The 15,284-nt window shown below is 45.9% G+C and overlaps 1 protein-coding gene across 2 annotated transcripts in view; it reads right to left on the bottom strand.

The window, feature by feature from the left end:
- Positions 1-15,284, bottom strand: part of PSMC3IP (PSMC3 interacting protein) — a 140,485-nt gene that overhangs the window by 96,766 nt on the left and 28,435 nt on the right. For both annotated transcript variants that reach the window (XM_030221922.1, XM_030221923.1), the window contains exon 3: positions 10,082-10,171. In XM_030221922.1, the coding sequence (XP_030077782.1) occupies positions 10,082-10,171 (90 nt within the window). The remainder of the gene's footprint in view (positions 1-10,081; positions 10,172-15,284) is intronic.

Below are 15,284 nucleotides of genomic sequence, written 5' to 3'. Positions count from 1 at the left end.
ACATGTTATATGGGAGCATTCCAGGGATGAACCCCCCCCCCCACACACACACACACACAAAAAAACATGCTAGTATACAATGGTAAAATTATGTCTTACCTGATAATTTTCTTTCCTTTAATGCAGCAGATGAATCCAGGAACTAGTGGGTTAAGTCCACCTACCAGCAGATGGAGATAGAGATAAACAAACTAAAGGCAGTGATACCAGACGGCCAAGCTCCTTCCTCAGTTAGTATGTCATTCATAAGCATTTGCCAAGGCCAAAAATATGAAACCAATAACAACCAGAAACCATCCTCACTATGAAAAACAGAGAACCAAATAAGAACTTCGAAATAACTACAACTTGATCCAGAAATCGGAATCCTTTCCGTGTTCCCATATCTGTCTGAACTCTGCAAAAGAGAACCCGGAAGGAAAAAATAGCCACACTGCGCGGAAAATGAAAAAACCGTCGGCTGAACTAGGGAGGGATCCTGGATTCATCTGCTGCGTTAAAAGAAAGAAAATTATCAGGTAAGACAATTTTACCTTTCTTGTCGCTTGCAGCAGATGAATCCAGAACTAGTGGGATGTACCAAAGCATTCCTTAAGTAGGGTGGGAAGCCGATGCTCCCCGCTCCAATACTCCCGCCCCAAAACTCGCATCCTCCCAAGCAGACACGTCTAGCCTATAATGCTTCGCAAAAGTATGACGGGACGCCCAAGTAGCTGCCTGACAAATCTTTACAGAGATAAGGCCGACGCCTCCGCCCAAGAAGCCGCCTGGGCCCGAGTAGAATGCACCTTCAGGGCCACTGGAGACGCCCACCCTTGTAGCAGATACGCCGCTCCAATGGCTTCCCTAATCCAGCGAGCAGTGGAAGCCTTAAAAGCCGCCTCACCTCTTTTCGATCCCGACAAGAGCACAAAGAGATGATCCGAGCGTCGAAACTCGTTAGAGATCTGCAAGTACCGAAACATGGCTCTCCACACGTCCAGGAAACGTAGCGAGGCAAACGCCTCCGGATAATCCTCTCTTCGAAAAGACGGAACATAAACCGCCTGATTGACATGGAAAGCCAAAACCACTTTAAGTAGAAACGACGGCACCGTCCAGATCAACACCCCTGCTTCAGAAAACTGCAAAAAAGTATCTCTGGAAGACAAAGCCTGAATTTCAGAAATCCTCCTAGCCGAAGCAATGGCCACCAAAAACACTGTTTTTTTTTTTTTTGCTGATAATTATTATTATTTATTTATTGCATTTGTATCCCATATTATCCCACCTCTTTGCAGGCTCAATGTGGCTTACAATTCGTCGTGGATATTGGAAATAGAAAAGAATATACATTTGGTTAGGGGGGTTAGGGTTACATGGTGGTGAAGTACATGGTTGTATTACAGCAAAAGACGTTATAAGACATTCCTATATAAAGATTATACATTTACATGTGTTGATCTTTGTGATAAATCTTGTCGAAGAGATAAGTTTTCAGTAGTTTGCGGAAATTGGCCAGTTCATGGACTGTTTTCAAGTTGCGTGGTAGTGCGTTCCATAGCTATCCTAGATATAAAAAAAATCCCCCAAAACAATTATTCTCTAATAAAATTTAATCAGTACCAGCTGATTTGACTCAGCACTTCACAGAATAATGACTTCAGCCACCTGTCTCCCCTGACAGCTGGGTTTTACTGAGAGAAAGCCTGATGACCTGCTAGTGAGAGCTCCACAGTCAGGAACATTAAAAAAAAAAAAACTGTCTTAAGTGTTAGATCCTTCTTAGAAACCTTATTCAACGGCTCAAACGGTGGGGCCTGGAGGGCTCGCAGTACCACATTCAAACGCCACGCCAGGCTGCCACAGAGGAGGCTGAAACGCCCCGCATAGGAAACGGACCACATCAGAGTGAGCTGCTAAAGAGGAACTGTCCAGTTTGCCCCTAAAACAAGCTAGCGCGGCCACCTGCATCGAAGGGAATTATATGCCAATCCCTTTTGAAGACCATCCTGAAGGAACTCCAGAATAACCGTAAATGTCCGCCCGAAAAGGCGATTCAGCACGCAAAGCACACCATGCAGAGAAAGTTTCCACACTCGCGCGTACGCTGCTGAACTAGACTGCTTACGTGCCCCCAAGAGTGGCAATGACTGGTCCTGAAAATCCCTTCTTCCTCAGCTGCCGCCTACTACTACTTAACATTTCTAAAGCGCTACTAGGGTTACGCAGCGCTGTACAGTTTAACAAAAAGGACAGTCCCTGCTCAAAGGAGCTTACAATCTAAAGGGCGAAGTGTCAAGTTGGTGCAGTCTAGATTCTTGAATAGAGGTCTGGTGGTTAGGTGCCGAAAGCGACATTGAAGAGGTGGGCTTTGAGCAAGGCTTTGAAGATGGGCAGGGAGGGGGCCTGGCGTATGGGCTCAGGGAGTTTATTCCAGGCATGTGGTGAGGCGAGGGAGAAAGGGCGGAGCCTGGAGTTGGCGGTGGTGGAGAAGGGTACTGAAAGGAGGGATTTGTCTTGAGAGCGGAGGTTATGGGTAGGAACGTAAGGGGAGATGAGGGTAGAGAGGTAAGGAGGGGCTGCAAATCGAGTGCATTTGTAGGTTACTAAGAGAAGCTTGAACTGTATGCGGTATCTGATCGGAAGCCAGTGAAGTGACTTGAGGAGAGGGGTGATATGAGTATATCGGTCCAGGTAGAAGATAAGACGTGCAGCAGAATTCTGAACGGACTGAAGTGGGGATAGATGGCAAAGTGGGAGGCCAGCGAGGAGTAGGTTGCAGTAGTCGAGGCCTCTCAATAGCCAGGCCGTAAGACCAAAGCGGGAGGGATTTTCCATCTGAACTGGCCCTTGATGCAGCAGATCGGGAGTCACCGGAAGTCGCAATGGTGGCACTCAGAGTGATCCACATACCACAGCCGTCGGGGCTAGTCTGGGGCCACTAGAACGACCAGCCCCCTATGCGGCAAAAAACTCTCCCTATCAGAGGCCACAGAGGAAAAACATACAGTAGCTGTTGTTCCGGCCATGGCTGGAGAAGAGCGTCCAATCCTGTGGATCCTGGCTGCCCTTTGCGGCTGAAGAACTGGGGAACTTTGGCGTTGCAAGCCATGGCCATGAGATCCATTACTGGTCTTCCCCAATGTTGACAGATCAGCCGAAAAGCCGAGTCCGACAGCGTCCATTCCGCTGCGTCCAAAAGAGTCCAGCTGAGAAAATCCGCTTGAACATTGTCTTGACCCGCAATGTGCGCTGCCGACAAACTCTGAACATGCGCTTCCGCCCATACTAGAAGACGAGACTCTCCCACTGCCAAGGGAAGACTGCGAGTGCCCTCTGCCGATTGATGTAGGCCACCGTCGTGGTGGTGTCCGAGAATACACGAACCGCCTGCCTATGCAGAAGGTCCTGAAAACTCTGCAGCACATTTACGACTACTCACAACTCCATACGATTTATCGGCCAAGTCGCTTCGAGAGGGGTCCACGATCCCTGAGCTACTCGATAAAGACAATGGGCTCCCCAGCCCGCAAGGCTGGCATCCGTCACAACTACCACCTAATTGAGAGACGCCAGAGAAACACCCTTCTGCAAACTGGCTGACCGGAGCCACCACGCGAGACTGTCCCTGGCCCGGCTCGACCAAGGAAGGCGTTGTTGATAATCCAGCGACGTTGGCGACTATCTGCTCAGAAGGAAATTCTGAAGAGGCCGCATATGAGCCCTTGCCCATGGAATGACCTCCAAGGTCACCGTCATGGAACCGAAGAGCTGAGCATAGTCCCACACTCGGGGAGCGCAACGACTCAATAAGGTCTGTACCTGAGAAAGCAATTTGATTCTTCCCCCGCTGCGTATCGAATTGCACTCCAAGATACTCCAGACTGAGTAGGAACCAGATGACTCTTGTGCAACCTAAGGATTGCAACACCGCAATCACTCGGTCGGTGACCACTCGACTCTCCTCTGCTGTCATTGCCCGGATCAGCCAGTCGTCGAGATATGGATGCACTCGAATCCCCTCCTTCTGCAGGAACGCTGCCACTACCACCATTACCTTGTGCATGGGGCAGTGGCTATTCCGAAAGGAAGGGCCCGAAACTGGAAGTGCTGACCCAGCACCGCAAATCTGAGAAATCTCTGATGGGGCTGCCAAATGTTTATCTCTATCTCCACCTGCTGGTAGGTGGACAACCCACTAGTTCCTGGATTCATCTGCTGCAAGTGACAAGGAAAATTCCAATAATACTGAATAACGTATTCATCATACTAGGAAGCTGCAGAAAGCACAAGAGAAACAAGATTGAAAATATCAACTTGTTTTGATGCATTTATTCAGTTTTTTTGGTCCCACTGTATTTTTAGCTCTCCTTTCTCTTTTTCCTCCCAATCTATTTTTGTATTTTTTCATGCTTTTAAAATTAAGGTCTACATCTTTTATTATGGCCACCTTCTCTGTTCCTAAACTTCATCTTCAACTGTTCATACTGTATTTGTACTTTATAAATACAACTTTCACATTCTCTGCCTGGATTTTCCCTTTGAACTCAAGAGCAGGAATGCACACCATAGATACAAAACACATGCTTCAAAGAACCTTGTCGAAACCCCACATATTTACTGTCCCACCCCCAACCTAACCCCGTCCATTTTTAGCCTCTGTACTTTTGCCCATGCTCGAGGATGGGAGGGGTAATTTTCATGCCTTTTTACACCCTCCTATGTATTAGTGTGACGCTAGAATGAGGCTCAGAGGAGGGAAAATAAACAAACTATAATGCTCCTAACTGCAAACTAAAAATTTAAACTGATTTTGCTTTAAAGTATCAGTGTTGGACAGAATTGTATACATTTCAATATTCTTGTTCACAGTTAATTTATTTAGTAAAATCTAGGGGGAAAACCCCCAATAGACTCAAAATTAGAATATAATGTCTCATGCTGTCTTGAAATCCGATACTCGTTTGCCATCATCATCTCCCTTGAGAGGTTGTTCCATGCACCCACCCTCTCCTGAATCTACTTTCTCTGTATTGAAAAAAGGCTTACATCCTGTGCATTATTTAAGTTTTTGATATATTTCGAAAATGACACCAAGTTAACAAGCCACGCCCCGAGTTCCTCCCGGCTGTTAGTCCTATTTCCCAGCTCTTACCTACCACCTTTGCCAGTTTTTTTTGCCAGGGTCTGCCCATTTGTTGTGTTGGGGGCGCCTTGCCGTCGTCTGCCTGGATCGTGGTTAGGGGTTGTCTGCCGTGCTTGGGCGGTTGGCTCCCATTGGGCCTGGCGGTGGCCATTGCCCTGCGCACCTGGAGGCAGGCTTCTCCTTCGGAGTGGAGGGGTGTGTCGGCCCGCTGCTGCCTGGGGTTTGAACTGTTGGGGGCCATCTGCCCTGCTCGCCCTGATCCGTGCCTGTTGCCCCATATTGGAGTCGGCTGTTCCTGGGTTGGAGAGTGTTTAGATCTGCACCAGCCACTCCGCTTCTGCGGGATCAAGACCAGCACATCAGCTCTCTGACACACCTTGTTTCTCCTACTCTCTACTGCCTTTCTTCGAACAGTGTCAGTGTGCTAAAGGACCTACCTAACTGGCTGCGGCCTGAGGAGGAGGAGCGCTCAGTCCTGCACCACTAAGAATTCCTATCCAACTAACTGGTCTTAGTTTGTCCTTCCTGCTGTCATCCGTTATCTCTCACTGCAAAGCTTAACCAGTCACCTGCGCCCTGCGTGAGCCGGATTGCTGACAACCTGGTCACCCCACCTCTGAAGAATACAGTCCCATACGTCACGCTTGCTCAGCTTTGGATTCTGGATTGTTCTGCTGCGGTTCCTACCATGCTCACCTCTAATATCCTCTTTATTCTCTATTTTGTGACACTCATCCGTTCCGCAATTTCTGCAGTCTTGTTTGACTGCAGTTCCATTCCCGTAATGATATCCACTAATGATATCTAGTCTCTCCAATCGGAGCCCGGCGGATTCGCTCCCAGGCTTCCGTTCAAGAGCACTTCAACGGCACACTTCTCAACGCAGCAGTACCCCCAAGCATTGTTACCTTAAATACATCCTCTGCAAAGACAGCCATCCGGATCTATATCAAAACGTTAAAGTGGGCTACACTAATGCTAGGTCTGTGGTCAACAAGACCAAAACTATCTCAGACTGGCTCACAAAATGACAAACTTGACCTTCTCCATCACGGAAACGTGGATACGCGACTCTAAAGACCCAATTCTCCTAGACCTCTGCCCCCCTGGTTTCAAAATTGTGCACTGGCCTAGACAAGGAAAAAGGGGTGGAGAGGGGACTAGCCTTGATTTATCACTCTGGCCTCAGAGTTGACTCTATAGCTGAATCCATATCGCCCCATCTGGAAATCGCTTCAATCAAGGTTCACAGCACATCTCTTCATGATTCTCTATGTTGTATCCTGTTCTACAGGCCCCCAAAGAATTGGGCTGACAGTCAAACCCATTTCATGGACTTTCTTTCCAACTCCTGCACCAATTTCTCCAACGTCCTCATCCTTGGTGACCCCCTTGATCTCCTTACTTACAAGTTCCTCAATGATACTATCCTTTGTCTGGCTAATACTATCTGGTCTGCCGCTCCATGGACAGATCACTATAAGCTGACCTTTACGATTAACCGGCGGAAGGCTGGCCAGCCACTCCCTGATGAGCGTACCTCTTACTATACACAAAGGGAAATCGACCTGGCATCTTTTAGGGAACAAATCTATAGGTGTGGCTGGGAGTCACCATTGACCGAAATCTTACACTCGAAAACCACGTGAAGAATACAACGAAGAAGATGTTCCACTCCATGTCGAAACTCAAAAGAGTAAAACCTTTTTTCCCCAAGAGCCATCTTCCGAAACCTGGTACAATCCCTGGTACTAAGCCACCTGGACTATTGCAACTCACTCTACACTGGCTTTAAAGAACAGACCATCAAGAAACTCCAAACGGCACAGAATACCGCAGCCAGACTCATATTTGGAAAAACAAAATATGAAAGTGCAAAACCCCCAAGAAAGAACCTACACTGGCTCCCACTGAAAGAACGTACCACATTCAAGATATGCACGATTGTTCACAAAATCATTCATGGAGATGCCCCGACCTACATGCTAGATCTCGTTGACCTTCCACCCAGAAATGCTAACAGATCTGCCCGCACCTTTCTCAACCTTCACTTCCCCAGCTGTAAAAAGGGTTAAATACAAACAAACATATATGTCAAGCTTCTCCTACATGAGTACGAAGATGTGGAATGCACTACCAACTCACGTGAAAACGATTAATGAACTAAATAACTTCCGTAGAACCCTGAAAACCTCTCTCTTCAACAAAGCCTATTGCGAGAACCCATAATGACTAGAACACAACCCTTACAACCCTCACACTCCTTTACCCAGAATGTCTCATTATGTAACTGCATAACCAGATCTTGTCTTCTTTTATACTTTGTAACACCAATTGTATTTCCTCCCTGTTATGGCAATGCCATAACAGATCTTTGTAAGCCACATTGAGCCTGCAAATAGATGGGAAAATGTGGGATACAAGTACAATAAATAAAAATAAGCACCCGCAGCCTCCTTTGATTATCTTACGCATTGGGATAACAGATGCCTCTGCGTCTTGGATGACCTGGCTCCTTTGCAAATTAAATCCTTCCGCCATCGCAAATCTAAAGCTTGGCTCACTCAAGATCTGAAAGCACTCCTCCAAACTAGACGGCTGGAAAAAGCTTGGTTAAAGTCAAAAAGTAATCATGCCTTATCAGCTTGGAAGCAAGCCCATCGCAAGTACAAATATGCAATCAAGCAAGCCAAAAGAACTTTCTTTCAGAAAAGAATTGAAACAGTTACAAAAAATGCTAGAAAGCTCTACTGGCAACTGCACTCTCTCCTTGACACTTCCCCGATTACTTCACCAAATGAAGGCATGCCATCAGCAATTCAGTTGGCAAACTATTTTAGGGAAAAAAGCCTGTCAAATCCAACTCGCTCCCCCTGTGCACCTCTAATATAGATGAATTTCTCACCGACCTTGCGCCTCCACAAGGCCAAAGTCCAGCTGACCGCTTTTGGACTACCTTTGACACGGTCTCTACTGAGAAGGTCTCCCTAGCCATTCGCAACTTCTCTAAAACGCACTGCAAACTGGACAGCTGTCCAAACTATCTGCTCCAATCGGCGCCAGAGTGTTTTATTGCCGACTTCACCTCCTATCTGAACTTCATGCTCCAACAAGGGCGCTTCCCCACCGATCACGGTAGCATTCTCCTTACGCCAATCCCTAAGGATCCTAAGATCAAGCCTAGCATAATATCTAACTACTGCCCTGTTGCCACTATCCCGCTGCTAGTCAAGACTATGGAGAGCTTGGTCAATTCACAGCTCACTGATTATCTGGATAAATTCTCTATTCTCCACACCTCCCAATCCGGGTTCCGAGACAGTTCTGGTCACTCTCCTTTCCAACTTTAAGAAGGAAATTTCAATTGGGAAAAACAACTTACTTCTACAATTTGACATCTCCAGCGCATTCGACATGGTGGACCACAACCTCCTTCTTACCCTATCTGAACTTGGCATTGGAGGCTATGTCTTAGAATGGTTTAGGGAATTTCTGTCTTGTCGTTCCTATCAGGTCAAAGTCCATTCCTCTATTTCGCCACCTTGGAGATCCCACTGTGGAGTCCCTCAGGGCTCCTCAGTCACCTACCCTATTTAATATTATGATGTCTCCACTTGCTGCGGCCCTATCCAACCATGGCCTGCACCCGTACATATATGCAGATGATGTAACTATCTACATTCCCTTCCGATCTTCTGTAACTGAAATCTCTGACGCCATACAGAATAGTTTTGCCATCATGGCCAGCTGGGCAAGCGCATTTAAGTTCAAGCAAGCTAAACAAAGAAAAAACTCAATGTATCATTCTCTCCTCCCAGTTCACTAAATCTATCCCAGGCACGATTTCTGCACTGAGCTTCTCCATCCCTATCGCAGATAAACTGAAGCTCCTTGGTGTCATTCTGGATTCCCACCTGTCCCTCGACCTTCAGGTATCAGCTATTACGAAGAGAATGTTCCTCTCCATGCGCGTGCTCAAAAGTATCAAGCAGTTCCTTCCGTATGACCTTTTCCAAACTCTAATCCACTCTCTAGTGTTGAGCCACTTTACTGCAATGGGATTTAAACCAGATGCAAAGAACACACCCTTAAGAAACTCCAGACGGCGCAAAATACAGCGGCGAGATTACTATTTGGTAAATCTTAGTTTGAAGCAGCAAAACCTCTGAGAGAGAAGCTCCACTAGATCACGATAAAGGAACGTATTGAATTCAAAATTTGTGCTCTCACCCACAAGATCATATACGGGGATGCTCCAGTTTATATGTTCAGCCTGATTGACCTCCCTCCTAGAAATTCCATAAAGCCGTCACGCACTTATCTTAATATCCAGTATCCTAACTGCAGGAATCTCAGATACAAATTGCTCTTTGCCTCCACGTTTTGCTTTGTGAGCCCTCATTTCTGGAATGATCTACCATCATCATTAAAAGAGACTGCCGACCACACTCTCTTTAAGAAATTCCTCAAGACTTATCTCTGTGACAGAGCCTACTCCACTGTTACTTAACTGCCTGCCGTCCCTCATTTGTTTCCCCTGTTGTTTCCCCCCCTCCATGTTGATCCCTATTCTCTGTTCTGCCCTGAATTAGTATGTTGTTATTTCTTTAACTGCTGTTAGCCACATAGAGCCTGCTATGTTGGGAATATGTGGGATATAAATGTTCTAAATAAATAAATATTTGAAGGTCTATCATACTCCTCTACCTCATCTCTCCTCTCCAGTTAAGCCCTATTTCACAAGACAGAATACATAAACTGCACCATCTCTGTACTCCCTCCATCCTGTCTATATTTTTCACATGCAAAACTGGTTAGTTTGTGTAATAAAGATGCAACTTATGCAACTTCTAACTTGAATTTTGTTTTGACTAACTATTAATTTTGAGCCAACATATCATGGAAAAGAAAGGTGGGATTGTGTGCAAGCGGAGCTGCAACAAAGCACCTTACCTGATCAGCAAAATAAATCTTCTGTTTGCCATATACCTTTTCCTTGATTTTGCCTTGTTGAGCGAGCTGCTCCATAGCTTTAACCACTGCCTATAGAAAGAAGGTCAGAGTTACATCCAGCAGACTCACTGCAGAGAACATCACAGAATGGCCCAGATGGTCCAGTTACTATGGTAGCAAAAGGCCCTACATAAAGCGCTATATAAAACATAGCTATATAGAATTATAATATATGGCACCACAAGTCAGAACCTGGCTCATTAAAATATCTTGATACATGCTGGGATAAAGCCTTCTTACACTGACAACAGGCACTGAGCCAGATCAGCCAATGACTACCAAAATTTCCCTTGCCAGCTGGAATGACGTAGTAGCGGGACAGCTGGGATAACATCTGCATATTGTTATCAAATCAATGTTTCCTTGGTTGATGTGACACCTCCCCACCCCATGTGACACCCCCACTCCCTCCCCAGCATTACAACAGTGTGATAAACATTTGGGGCCCATGCATGAACAGAAAAGCCAGAATTCACGTCACTAAACCAGCTGAAGTTTGTGATCTCTGCATAAACAGAGGCTGGAAAGATGTTTTTGCTTATTATTCTGTTATGCAACCACTTGATGTCTTTGTCTAGACTTGTTTAGTTGTTAGATGTTGGGTTTTCTGATCCTGATTAAGTAGAGAGGTGTGGTAGCTGTGTTAGTCCACTCTTAAGGTTATCAATAGAAATCAAACAAAATAAAACATGAAAAAGAAAATAAGATGATACCTTTTTTATTGGACATAACTTAATACATTTCTTGATTAGCTTTCGAAGGTTGCCCTTCTTCGTCAGATCGGAAATAAGCAAGTGTGGTAGCAGATAGTATATATAAAAGTGAAACATCCAAGCATTACTTTGACAGTCTGACAGGGTGGGAGGGTGGGGGTGGGTAGGAGGTATGCATGGGGACATCAAAGCATACCTCCTACCCACCCCCACCCTCCCACCCTGTCAGACTGTCAAAGTAATGCTTGGATGTTTCACTTATATATACACTATCTGCTACCACACTTGCATATTTCCGATATGATGAAGTACTACTACTTAACATTTCTAAAGCGCTACTAGGGTTACGCAGCGCTGTACAATTTAACATGGAAGGACAGTCCCTGCTCAAGGAGCTTACAATCTAAAAAGACAGGTGTACAGTCCGTCTGGTAGGTAATACTATATTTCATGAGAGGTTAGGTGCCGAACGCGGCATTGAAGAGGTGAGTTTTAAGCAGAGATTTGAAGAAGGGCAACCTTCGAAAGCTAATCAAAAAATGTATTAAGTTATGTCCAATAAAAAAGGTATCATCTTATTTTCTTTTCCATGTTTTATTTTGTTTGATTTCCATTGATCCTGATTAAAAACCGTTAAACCTTAAAATTTGCACACACAGAGAGGAAGTGACGTCACTGAGATGAATGGCTGCCTAGACAAGTAGCTCTGACACTTCACTACCCTACAGCAGAATTACCTGCACTCACTGAAGCTAGATCGTGTCAGCTCCAGAGGGAAAACGATCAGTAAAACGTACCGTCCAAAATGAGCAAAATTTCTTCATCGCAGCAACGGGGGAACGAGAGTAAGGCGCAAAGTCGAAAGGCGAGGAGTCTTTCGCGCCTGGTATCCCCGGCGATGTCGGATTCGGATTCAGCTGCCTCCCAAGTGGCGCCACGCCGTCCCGCGTCTAAGAAAAGTTCCTCAACAGAACTTGCTCACTTTTTGGACGCCCTTTGCGAGGAAATTAAAGCTTCCAAAGTGGAAATTTTGGAACATGTGGACGCCATAAGCCTGGACCTTAAAGAGCTGGGAGGGCGAGTTGAAACCCTCGAACAACGCGTGGATGAACAGGAGGAAAAACATGGCGTGCTGGGAATGCAGGTCACTCAGTTGCAGGACCAAGCTGAGGACTTTAGATATAAACTAGATGATCTAGAAAATAGGGGAAGGAGGCACAATCTGTGGTTCTGTGGGATCCCAGAGGAGGGAAGTGTGGAAGATGTCCAGGTGATTGTGTGAGCCCTCTCTGTGAGAAGATAATGGGAGAGAACTTGGACCCGGCTGAGGCGGTCATGGATCGAGCACACAGAGTGCAGGGTACCCGAGCGGATAATAAGCCAAGGGACATTCTTGTTTGTTTCTCCTCTTATGCATACAAAGAATTGATTTGGCAGACAGCCAGACAAATTCCAGCATTGGACTTTAATGATGCCCGGGTATCGGTATTTCAGGACTTTTCAGTGTTCACATTGGCACAGCGGCATGCTATGAAGCCAGTGATTGAAATTCTAAACAAAGAAAAAATTGCTTACAGATGGGCTTTCCCATTTGCTATCTGTTTTGAACTCAAAGGCAAGCATTGCAGAAATCGAAAAGTGGTGGATGCGTGGAGGTGCCTTTACGAAGCGGGCTTGACTACGGTAAAAACGGTGCCTACTGGGATGGCACTTATGACTAAGGCACGCTTGCAGAAGTGGAAGAGAGTCCCACAGAAAGCAAAAGAATCGAGAGTCCAGACTTGACTGTATTAACTGGACTGCATTATTTACCTTACAGGTTCCTCTATTTTATTGCAAAGAGCTGTTTTGTTTGCTTGGATTGTGGATATAAGCAGAATATAGTTTAGTGGGTCTAAGCAGAGGGTGGGTGTGGTTAGTAATTGTTAGGCATTGTGGGGGCAGGTGTGTGGTAGTAGTGTGGGGGACGTCTGGGTGGTGTTTGCTCTGGGGGTTGCTATTCTCTCGTTTCCCATGCGGCGCTTGATAATGCTGTTTCGTGGAATATGGAGGGGGGAGTTAGACAGGAGAGATGGCATTCTACATTTCTTATATACCTTTCAACAAATGTACGGCTTAGTAAGGGAATCTTAAATGGCAGATTATAAGTTTTTCACTTACAATATAAAGGGGCTAAATTCTCCATACAAAAGACATGCTTTATTGCGTGAGTTGCGCCTGGCACAGCCACAGGTGGTTTTTCTGCAAGAAACTCATTTATTAAAAAAACATGAGGGGCTATTAGTCTCAAAGCAATACCCAAAGGTGGCTTGTGCCTCTGATACAACAGAAGCTAAAAAACGGGGGGTTGCTATCATGTTTCATAAAGATGTAAATGTGCAAATTTTACATTTGAGAAAGGACAAAGAGGGGAGATTTCTTTTTTTGCATGTAATGTTGGAGCAGGAGGAATTCACGCTGGTTAGTGTGTATGCACCCAATGAGAAGCAGGAGCATTTTTTCTTGCGGCTTCAGAAGGAGATGCAGACCTTTGTTAAAGGTAAGGTGCTGGTGGCGGGAGATTTTAATGCTACCATGCAACCCGGATTAGACCGGTCAGCTCCTCCTGCTCTGGCAGATCGCAAGCTTTCTCAGGCTTTGCAAAATTTTGTAGATGGGATGGGTTTGTATGATGTGTGGAGGCTGGGTAACCCTAGAGGAAGAGACTACACTTATTAATCCCAGGTGCATCTCACATACTCTAGACTGGACTATATTTTCCTCGACAGATCACTGTCTGAGGGGGGAGGAGACTCCTCCATAGGGCATATAACCATCTCTGACCATGCTCCGGTCTGGACGATTATCCCTTCCTTGCGGGAGGTGGTCAGAGAAAAGAGATGGACCTTTAACAATAGCTTATTGCAGGATCCAACTGTCCGGGCCAGCTTCATCCCAGTCCTGAAAGAATATTTCGATCTTAATTTGGACTCGGGGCCGACAGTGGGTATAGTGTGGGATGCCTTCAAAGCTGTCTCGAGAGGGCATTTTATAAAACATGCTAGTATGAAGGCCCGAGCTAATAGAGTACGATTGACTCAATGTATGGAGCAGCTGGGTGCTTTGGAGGTTAGATACAGGGCGTCTGGCTCTGTGACTACCGAAAGCTACAAGCGGTGCGGTTAGAAATTGCAGCCTTGCATGAGGCTAGTTTGAAATTTGTGCATGCAAGATTGAATCAGGTTTATTATGAGTGTACCAATAAACCTGGCAGGTTGCTGGCATTCAAATTAAGAAAAATGAGATCAGACCGACACATATTGAGAGTAACAGATGCCAAGGGAGTCATGATACACAAATCAGCACAGATTAGAGACTGCTTCGCCAAGTATTATGAGTTATTATATAAAGAGGATGCTGCTGTACAGACGGGGGGACACTGATGATTATTTGGCGAACAGGAAAATGCCGACTCTGTCTGCCCCGCAGAGGGGAGAACTTGAAGCACCGGTGCGGGTGGATGAGGTCATTCGGGTTATTAAAGCATTACTGACGGGTGAGGTGCCAGGTTTAGATGGGTTTACAAATAAGTTTTATAAGGCGTATGTGTTAGAATTAGCACCCTACTTGACGATGATCATCAATTCTGTGAGAGAGGGGGCTTCCTTTCCCAAGACTATGATGGAGGTCTGGGTGGCGGTAATACCAAAGCCTGGTAAGGATAACACAGACTGTGCCTCCTATAGACCGATATCGATACTCAATGCTGATGTCAAGATATTGGCAAAGGTACTGGCAAATCGTCTGGGGAGTATGCTCCCTGGCTTAATTCGCCCGGACCAGGTGGGATTTGTAGCAAAGAGGCAGGCCATGCATAATGTCCGCCGTACGTTGAACCTTGTGTATGCAGCTCAGACAAAACACCGGCCCCTGGTGTTACTTGGGTTGGACGCGGAAAAGGCGTTTGACCGGGTACACTGGGGGTATTTGGATAAGGTATTGCATAGGATGGGGATTGGTCAGATTTTCAGGACCTGGATCCAATCATTATACTCCTCGCCTCAGGCATGTGTGAGAGTGAATGGTGGAACCTCAGGCTCCTTCATGCTGGGACGCGGAACCAGGCAGGGCTGCCCATTGTCTCCTCTATTATTTGATCTGGCAATGGAACCCTTAGCGGCAGCTATTAGGGCAAATGATGACATCTCTGGATTGCGGGTGGGAATACATGAATATAAAATCGTATTGTTTGTGGATCATGTGCTCTTGTCTCTCACAAATCCATTACTCCCAAACCTAATGAAGGAGCTCGGGGATTATACCAGGATCTCGGGTTATAAACTTAACGCTAGTAAGTCCATGGGATTGGCTGTAGATGTACCACAAGACGTGATGGATGCACTGCAGACGTCCTTTTCCTTTAAGTGGGCAAACAGTGCCTTAAGTTATTT

The sequence above is a fragment of the Microcaecilia unicolor genome, chromosome 12 (genome assembly GCF_901765095.1).
Source record: "Microcaecilia unicolor chromosome 12, aMicUni1.1, whole genome shotgun sequence".
Lineage (NCBI taxonomy): Eukaryota > Metazoa > Chordata > Amphibia > Gymnophiona > Siphonopidae > Microcaecilia > Microcaecilia unicolor.
Note: the sequence above shows the minus strand (reverse complement) of the source record. Positions and strands in the feature narration are given on the sequence as shown.